General features: G+C 46.3%; 1 protein-coding gene across 1 annotated transcript in view; it reads right to left on the bottom strand.

The window, feature by feature from the left end:
- The window catches only part of LOC107119575 (thromboxane-A synthase-like), a 310368-nt gene that overhangs the window by 102370 nt on the left and 198140 nt on the right, over positions 1–9858 (bottom strand). Inside the window, exon 5 of the mRNA XM_015422085.1 lies at positions 9311–9407. Within this exon, the coding sequence (XP_015277571.1) occupies positions 9311–9407 (97 nt within the window). The remainder of the gene's footprint in view (positions 1–9310; positions 9408–9858) is intronic.

The raw sequence follows: 9858 nt of genomic DNA, 5'->3' as shown, positions 1-9858 counted from the left end.
GAAAGAGTAATTTTTAAAATATAGAGAGAGATACTGGAAAGGGTCAGACAATTCCATGTTTACTCTGCGGGGCATCCCAGTTCCCCACCATCACACCTCCACCAGCTGCATCCCAGCTCCTACACCACCAGCCAACTTAATTCCTGGGGCTGGTTGCTGAGCTCTGGCCCCACACCTTGCTAGCAGCAATGATGGTGGCATTTTCTATGCCTGTGGGAGCTCCTGCCAGCCCCAGAAGCTGTTAGCACTGTGCTTTGTCTGTGTGCTATGCCCAGGTGAGGCAGCAAATTGAGGTCAAGGGCAGGTGAGGACGGAAAGGGACCATATCTAGTCAGGTCCCTGAGCAGCCTGCAGGTACACAGCCCTTGGCTTTTCTCAGAGTTCCGGCCTGAGATGAAGGCAAGCAGGGAGGGAGGGAATTGCAGCTTGATGCTGTGCAGCCTAAAGATACAGGTGGCATCTCCCAGGTATATTTAGTTTCTGCCCTGGGTTCAGGCAGTTGAGAACAGTGAGAAGACATGCATAACTATAGCTGCATCTACACAGTGCAAATTCGCCATGTTGCTTTTAATGCTGCTGCTGCAGAGGTGTTTGCAGCAACAATGGAGCGTCCATACCATTGGTTGAACACTGAATTCCCATCCTACTCCAGCCATCTTGCACCTTCTCCCCGTTGTTCTTTCCAGGCAATCCAGACAAAAACTTTCCCTCTTACATCTCTGCAATTAAAAGAGCTAGAAACTTGTTTAAAAATCCCCCACTAAAACTAGGAGCTCAAAGGAATTAATAGATTGTGGCAGTAGGTCGTTGTAAAATTATTGCTCTATAGAAGTTAACAACTTCTTTTAAAGACCTCTGGTGGCTCAGCAGGGGACATGGTAACTAGGAGGGGTTGATGGAGAGAATATGGTGCCAATTTGGAGGGACTTTTGAAAACGGCGCACCTTCTGTTCCAGACAGTGGGAACACATCTTGGACTTTTACAAAAGATTAGAGGATGTAGACATGTGGATGATTTTGTAAAAAGGCACTCTGGTTTGGAAGCAAAGGTGAAACGAAACATCTGTGAAGAGGTAGCCTATGTTGCTGTGTTGTCTAGCAGGACATACTCAACTTGGCTCACAGAAGAGGTGATTGTCAGGGCTGAGGCAGTGTTTGAGGGTGCAACACAATTTCTTGGCCTAGTCTGTGTGCTTTCCTCCTGCTTTTACTTGCCTACTTTTGACACTTCTTACTACATTTGGATTTACTCATCAGATGCCCTGTTCTTTGATATGTTCTTGATTTTTCTGGATGGTACTAGAGTCTTTGCCTGTCTGGTTTTCCAGTTATGCAGGTCCAGAACAAGGGTGAAGACATATATGAATCTGCCATATACTGAGTTAGACCATTGGTCTCTCAAGGCCAATATTGACTGGAAGTGGCTTTCCAGGGTCTTGGGCAAAGTTCTACTACTGTTCACCTACTGCCTGATCCTTTTTAACTGCAGCTGCCAGGGGTTGAATCTGGGAACCTCTGCATGCAAGGCCAGTTTTCTACCACTGAGCCATGGTCCCTCCTTCAAGTAGTTGCCACCTCTCTAATCCCCCAAGCGGGGCCAGTGGCTGCATCGGTCCACCTCCAGCATGAAATAGCTTCATCTAAATAGTTTTTAAAGTTGTTGTATTTGCAACATGACACCTCTCTCTGAAACAAATAAGATCTTGCTTTTAGAACAACAACATTTCTAGGAGGGGGGAAAGAATCAGTGGTGGCTGGGGTCTAGAAAGTGGCATTGGCCCAAACCTCACCCGCTGACCTGCCTACCTCTGCCCACCCAGGACTCATAGTGGCTGAAGATTCCCATCATCCTTGCCATATTTGAGTCATTTGGAGGGGTGTGGGGGGGATGTGTGTGTGTGTGGGGAAGCCTTTAAGCCACCATGACTGTTCGCCTGATTGGGTACTGAGAATGGTGGAGGCGGAACTTGAGGAAATTATTTCCTTACGGTGTATAGGTAAGGAGCTTCTAAACTGGCAAAGTTAAAAAAACCTGAATAGAGTATGTGTGTGTGTGTGGGGGGGTTCCCACGTAAATTCCTGATGCTAGTTTCTTTATAGAAAAAAACCTGAATAGAGTATGTGTGTGTGGGGGGGTTTCCCACGTAAATTCCTGATGCTATTGGTACTTGAGAGCTAGTATGGTGTAGTAGATAAAGTGTTGGACTAGGATTTGGGAGAACCAGGTTTGAGTCCTCATTCTTCCACAGAAGCTCGGTGGATGACCTCAGGCCAATCACACACTCTCAGGCTAACTTACTTCACAGGGTTTTTATGAGGATAAAATGGTGGCGAGAAGACCAAGGGGGAGAAAGGCGGGATATAAATGAAGTAAATAAATACATAGACACCAAATGCACACAAACAGTGGTGTTTCAGAAGTTCCTGTCAAAAGACATCCATCCATTACGGGATTCTGGGCTCCTGTTGCACTATATCCGCCATTTACAACTCAAATGTCCTGTCCTCATAGGGAAATCAATTTGCAAATAATTGCTATAGCACAATGGTAGCTCAATATCTGGGGGTAAAAATAAGCTCTCAGGAATAGTTAGAAAGTGGCCAAAGTGGTCTTCATGCCTTCTGCTTTGAGCCCCAAGAGAGACCATACCGGTGAGAAATCTAAATCACTTTCACCCCAGCAATGTCTAATGATGTATGCGTGCATGCAGCCTTAGTTACAAGAAAAGTCACTGACTGTAGTCTCTTTGAAACTCTACCTGGAAACGTGCTGGCCGCATCTTGTGAGGATGACTGGCTAGAGCTCTGTAGCTAAGTCACCCCAGTGGCCCATGTATACTATAATCCAGAGATCTCACATGAACACACACACGGAGCTGCCTTGTACTGAATAAGACCAGTCTCCAGGGTCCCAGGCAGAGGTCCTCCACATTACCTACTGCCTGGTCCTTTTAACTGGAGATGCCAATCTTTTCTTTAAAGAGAACTACTTCTGAGTAATGAAAAGCTGCCAGAGCTGATTCCCTGTATCCGAGCCTGTCACCAAGTTTTGTTCTGCCTAGGGCTGCCAACTCTGGATTGGGAAATACCTGAAGATTTTAGGGGCAGAGCCTGGGGAGGGCGGGGTTTGGAGAGGGGAGGTACCTCAGCAGGGTATAATGTTATACAGTACACTCTCCAAAGCAGCCATTTTCTCCAGGAGGATTGATCTGGGTCATCTGGGCATCAATTATAATAGTAGGAAATCTCCAGGTGCCACCAGGAGGTTGGCAAACCTAGCTCTAACCTAGAAACAGACCGTGAACTACACCAGAAATGACATTATTGGCTAAGCAGCACAGAGAAAAGCATAGGAAATAAGTGTTTTTTTTAAAGAGCAGATTTTCCTGTGATTTTTTTCCCTTGGGTCTTCCTTGGAGTCCTGCAGCTACTCTGCAGCACACGGTGAGCTACCAGTACTATGGGGTTTGTTACTGTATGCCACCAAGCAGTCCTACCAGAGGAACGGCAGGGATGCCCAAGCTCAGGAAAGAGCAGCATTATCGGAGCTTTGTGGTCAGCCTTTATTCTCAAAAGCCAAATTGGTTTATGCTCTCAGCATTAGGGGCAGCATGGGGTGGGGGCAGGGAGTCTAAATAGCAGCAGAGAGGATGTTGTGGGGGTTTTTTGTGTGTGTGCGTAACGTACACTTGTACTTTTTGTACACTCAACAAACAGAATCTCTAAAGAAAAGCAAGGGGGGAAGGACTAGCTTGGAGCAATTTTCAGAAAACATAAACAGAAGCTCCCTCGACTAAAAGCTTTATATTAACATTGATAAAAGCCACATAGAAAGGTTTCCACTTACTAGCCTGAATATGCTAGCCTCTCCCTCTCTCCATCTTTTTTGTAGACTGAATAGTTGCATTGTTGGTGGTGTTTATATAAATCCATTGCGCAAGGTGAGATGGGCTCTAATGTGTCACATCTGAAGGGGGTAAAATGGGTCGAGCAAGCAGGCAACGCGTAGTCTGAGCAGCAAGCTGCTATGTCCATCATATGTTGTACTACTCCACTTCACTTCTAATCCCAACTCCGGTGCTAAAACCCTCATCTTCTCATTCAGATTTTTAGCTTACTGCACGGCCAGGATATGGGGGTCATAATAGCATAGCAATCCCACACTGGCATCCGCAGATGAACGGAATATGTTTGATGCCCTCCTAATACTAAGTGCAGGGAAACATACGAATAAAACAGCAGCTTGTGCAGCAACCGTTTCATCCCACACTGAGATAATGGGGATAGTAAGGATGCAGCTCCCCTCTCCAAGTGCAGGAGCCCTTCATTATACCCTCTATTTGTTTCTTTCTTTCTTTGTTTAAAACATTTGCCTTTCTCCCTTGTGGAACTCAAGGAGGTTTGCAATATAAATAAAACATTATAAATAACACAATAAAAACAACAATTATAAAACCCATAAGTATCACAGTTTAAAAACTATAATTAGGGCTGCCAGGAATATAAGCTAAATCAATCAAAATGCAGTCCAAAATGAAACCGTCTTCAACTGCCTCCTGGAGACTGACCAGGAGGGGGTCACCAGTTGCCTTTCTCCCTTGTGGAACTCAAGGAGGTTTGCAATATAAATAAAACATTATAAATAACACAATAAAACAACAATTATAAAACCCATAAGTATCACAGTTTAAAAACTGTAATTAGGGCTGCCAGGAATATAAGCTAAATCAATCAAAATGTAGTCCAAAATGAAACCGTCTTCAGCTGCCTCCTGGAGACTGACCAGGAGGGGTCACCTCACCTCCCTGGGGAGGTTGTTCCAAAATTGTTAGGCAGCCATGAAAAAGGCCCTCTCTTGTGTACCCACCAAATGCGTGTTTTTAATTGGTGGGACAGCCAGGAGAGCATCTTCCCATGAATTTAATTCCACGGCAGGAACATATAGGAGAAAATGGTCTTTCAGATACCCCAGTCCCAAGACATGTAGGACTTTAAAGGGCAAAACCAGCACCTAGAACTGGGCTTGGGAGCAGATCAGAGGCCAGTGGAACCGCTACAGTATCAGGGTTGCATGCTTCCAACAGCTGGCCCCAACTAGCAGTCTAGCCACAGTGTTCTGCACCAGCTGCAGCTTCCAAACACTCTTCAAGGGTAGCCCCAAGTAGAGCGCATTGCAATAGTCCAGTCTAAATGCAACTAAGGCACAAATCATTGTGGCTAGACATATCCTCATAGCTATGTTCCCAGTCAGGTATTTCCTTGGAATGCATGATGAATCTAGGATTAGGGTGTCCCAGATACCACAGGGAAGCTCAGTACCTCTCACTGCAGGAGTTAAGCACTGTTGCTCAACCCAAATACCATTAAAATTTGTCTGCTTCGGGAAGCTGATGAAAATTATATGCTGCTTCAGTTTAATGGCTAACTGACGGGTCAGAAGACTAAGCGCCTCTACCGATGGGCAAGCCACTCTTGCAAGAAGGATAATAATAATGGCCTGCCATACAGAGTTGTTGCAAAGATTGCAGCAAGATAACCATCTGCTCCATATTCCGTTTCATACTGTGGCGCACCAGATGCCTCCATTAAACCCACAAGCAAGGCACAAAGGCAGCAGTGCCTCTCTGTTGCTCCTTTACCTGATATTCAGAGGTAAACTGCCTTTGAACATGAAGATCCCATTTAGCCTAGAGGGCTGACAGTAGCTGACAGCCCTTTTAAAAAGCCATCTAAGGCCCCTGCCACACGGGGGAGGGGGGAAAGAACGGCCAAAGTGTGGCTTTTTAGAGCTGCACCAAAAGAGACACACGGCGGCGGGATCTGACAGATCCCCTGAGCCGCTGCGCAGTTGCTCTCCGGCATGATCAGATGCCGGGGGGGAGCCACGGAAGGGAGCGCGAGGCAGCCGGCTGCGCATGTGTGTGCATGCGCAGTTCGGCCGGGAGCCTCGATTGCTCCTGTAGATGGGCGCACCGGTGATCTCACGGCCGTGCTTGCTGCGCTGTTTCAGGTAAGTCCTACCTATTTCTAGGTTTTTCTTCTATGCGCATTTTCAGCCTAAAGGGCCGGATCGGGGACGGGTGCGCGCCGCTTCCAAGATGTTGCGGTGTGATCGCGCCCGTTTGCTGCGCCCCCGATCCGTCCCTCTTCTGGGCCTAAACCTGCCATGTGGCCGGGGCCTAAGATATAAATGCTATTACTAATAATTAGGGTTGCAGATCTCCAGGTGGGGCCTGGAGATCTTCTGGAATTACACTTGATCTCCAGGTTACAGAGACCAGTTTCCCTGGAAGAAAATGGCTGCTTTAGAGGGTGCACTCTATAGCACTGTACTCTGCTCAGGTCCCTCCCCTCCCCAAACCTTCCCCTCCCCAAACCTTCACCTCCCCAGGTTCTACCAGGTTCTCATACAAAGTAAGTGGGCCAGGGAAGGCACAGCCTACTCCAAGTTTGGTTGCACTTGTGGTTTTTAAACCCTGGAATATAATGGCCTTCTAAAAACATAGCTAATGCAAGCTTCAATATAGAGTTACTCTGAAAAAAGGCGAGAGAGCACACATTAATTTTACACAAGAACCTTTCTCCACTAGGAACTCTAGTTGATGATATCACAACTCCTAATCTGAAAAGTGTTTCACAGCCCAGTTCTTCAACACACACACACAACCCCGCACCATCACCAATATAATCAGTTTATCTAGGTATTTGCTGATGGAGGAAAAGGGCAACTCCTGTCTCAGGAGTCTACCTTTCCATGGAATTTTGCACACCCAATGTCCCACAGCCTGTAAAGTGGGAATGAAGACTCACATAAGAACCACTGATGTACTGCAGCTTTCACCTGGAATTCTCTCCCTTCATGTCACTGCTCTTCAATCAACTGAAAACATTTCTGCTAAAATCATTTGTTCCATCTCTGTCCTGTCCTTATAACCGTGGTATCCATTTCCTTATGCTTCCCACTTGATTCACGAATTATAATTGCCCCATGTGTTAAAGCTTGCTGCTCTTTAATCTGGGAATTACGTGTTTCTTTCATAATGATCCAGCACATGTTGAAAGGGAAGGACAAGCTTGCAGGCTCTGACTAACCTGCAGTGGAGACAGATGTCACATTTAGCAGTCACAAGGAATTCTTCATCCTGGTGTGAACCCAGTTGCCTCTTGGCTTTCCAATCTGCATGACAGTTTCTATCACACTGAATGGTGTCTTGCCCCTCCCCTTACAATTTAGCCAAACTGATCTGCGTTTAAGAAACTGAAGCTTGTATTTTTATCTGTTAATATGTCCACTTTTAACCTTATTTAAAACAGAAACCCAAAACGTTTTGAAGTCAGTTAAAAAACTGTTCTGAGGAAGGATTTTTTGGTGATGTTACAAGCACTAGCCAGTCAGTGCCTTTCCCAGAGTTTAACCATTGAGAGCATTTCTGGTGAATGTTGTGAAGGCATCTCCCGACTGCTCAGCATATATCATGTTGATCTTTAACTTTGCTTAAAACATGCAGCGGTTGTCAAAGTACATCATAATGACCCTCTGCCATATTTGAACCATCTCTAAGATAAGCACATGTGAAAGAGGAGGTTTTTGAGTTATGCCTTTCCTGAGCTTGACTAACTCATCGAAGAGTGTTCAAATGGGTAGTCCTGAATTCAAATCCCTCCTCAGCCATGAAGCTGCCTAAATGAACTTGAACCAATCACTATCTAAACTTACTTCACACAAAAGCTCATACCTTGAATAAACCTTTGTTGGTCTTAAAGGGCCCTGTTCATACGAGGCGGTTTGGGCCAGGAGGGGGACGGAATAGGGGCGGAGCAAATGGGCACGATCCCACGGCAACATCTGGGAATCGTTGCCTGCCCGTCCCTGATCCGTCCCAACCGCCGATAACGCGCACTAAAAAAGAACCACCTACCTAGGTGGTTGTATCCAGTACAGCGCCTCAAGCCGGGACGTGGGATCGGCCGGCCTTGCGCCGGCGCATCCCGGCCCTCGGCCGTACTGCGCATGCTCGGGCATGCGCAGTTCGGCAGCCTCCCCCTCCCATCCGACTCTTCCTCCCCGGCATCTGATCGTGCCAGGGAGCGATGCGCCGTGGCTCAGGGGATCCGTGGGATCCCGCCACGGTGTCTCAACTTTGGTGCGGCTCTGATTAGCCGCAATGCAGCCATCCTTTTCCCTGCCATGTGGCAGGGACCAAGGTGCCATTGGACTCTAAATTTGTTGTATTACTTCAGGGCTAGTGTGTATAGATAAAACGGGATAATTCCTATGTATGCCACCCCAGCTCCTTGGAAGATGAAATAAACAAACAAGAAATGTTACTTTTATGTTCTGGGTACATTCAAGCCATTTCTTTATGTAAGAGAACACAGGGGACCAAGGTTAAGCTAGGTGACAGTGATAAAGATTCGGTGTCAACGTCAAGTCAGTTTTGCATGCTATTTATTGCTATGTAGGGAAGCAGTCAGAGGAAAATAGCAAAAAAAATAACCACGTGTATCTGTAGGAAGCCAGAGGTTGGTGATAAATAAGCAGAATGCCCCAAGGATCCCTAGCAATGACACTCACCAGTTGGTCATGCAACCTACTGAGGAGTATTGTGAAAAAGCAGAACAATTCTCAGGCATTTACAGAACCCCTTTTGAGAGTTCAACACTCTTCACATGCATCATCTCAAGAATCCTGACTGCAGCTCTGTAAATGATTTTATTCCAGGAATGAAGATGAAGGGACAGAAAGGGCAGTGGCTCATTTGATACCGTCTCACAAAAATGAAACGGCAGAGCAGAAACATAACAGCTCATCAGAGGCTACCAAATGAGTCTGTGGCTAACGTTAGAATGGGAAGACTCCATCCTCACAGCGCCATCCTATGTATGGGCTAGATCCTGCACACCCATTCCTCTAACAGCGGTGCCGTCTTCCAATGCAAAACACCTTCTCCAATCCAAGAGAGCCTGTTACATTAGGGGAAGGCATCGCTATTAGTAGGACAGACCAGTAAGATCCAGCCCTACGGTTGCTCAGAAGTAAGTCTCAGTGATATCAATGGGATCTGTTTCCTAACAAGAGGGTTTAGGATTGCAACCTCAGATGCTATAGCTTTAGCACTCTCTGTCCTGGCCCAGACATACCGTTCTGATGGTGGATGTGCCAGAGAAGTACTTGTGCTCCTCTGGGGAGGCTTGCCTCATCACTGAACCACTGGAATACTAAAAGCAACTGCATGTATCTGTAGGCTTTCCTCATATTGTTCTCCCTCGAAGAACAGCAAACCTTGACATGGCTCCACTATCTGCTTACCATTCTGTTAGTAAAGTTTCCGAAGTCTTCCACTAAGATATACTTGATCATATCTGGATCGGAAACCACCATAAATGCACGACGTCCAATGTAGTACCTGCACATGAAAAGAAGAACTGTATTAATAGCAAAGAAAGAAATCCTGCTTTGCAAAGCAATTTCTTGTTGTGTTCCCTCTTGATGGGAAGTGCTGTCAAATTGCAGCTGACATTTGGCAATCCCACAGGGTTTTCAAGGCAAGAGATGTTCGGAGATGGTCGGCCATTGCCTGCCTCTGCGACTGACTTGTTGCATCCAATCCTTGGTTGAAAATACCATCAAGTTGCAGCTGACATGATGAAGAAGAAGAAGAAGAAGAAGAAGAAGAAGAAGAAGAAGAAGAAGAAGAAGAAGAAGAAGAAGAAGAAGAAGAAGAAGAAGAGGAGGAGGAGGAGGAGGAGGAGATTGGATTTATATCTCACCCTTCACTCTGAGTCTCAGAGCGGCTTACAAACTCCCTTCCCTTCCCCTCCCCACAACAGACACCCTGTGAGGTAGGTGGGGCTGAC

Source organism: Gekko japonicus, unplaced genomic scaffold (genome assembly GCF_001447785.1).
Source record: "Gekko japonicus isolate JY-2015 unplaced genomic scaffold, Gekko_japonicus_V1.1 scaffold280, whole genome shotgun sequence".
Taxonomy (NCBI): domain Eukaryota; kingdom Metazoa; phylum Chordata; class Lepidosauria; order Squamata; family Gekkonidae; genus Gekko; species Gekko japonicus.
This window is presented reverse-complemented; position numbering and strand designations above follow the sequence as displayed.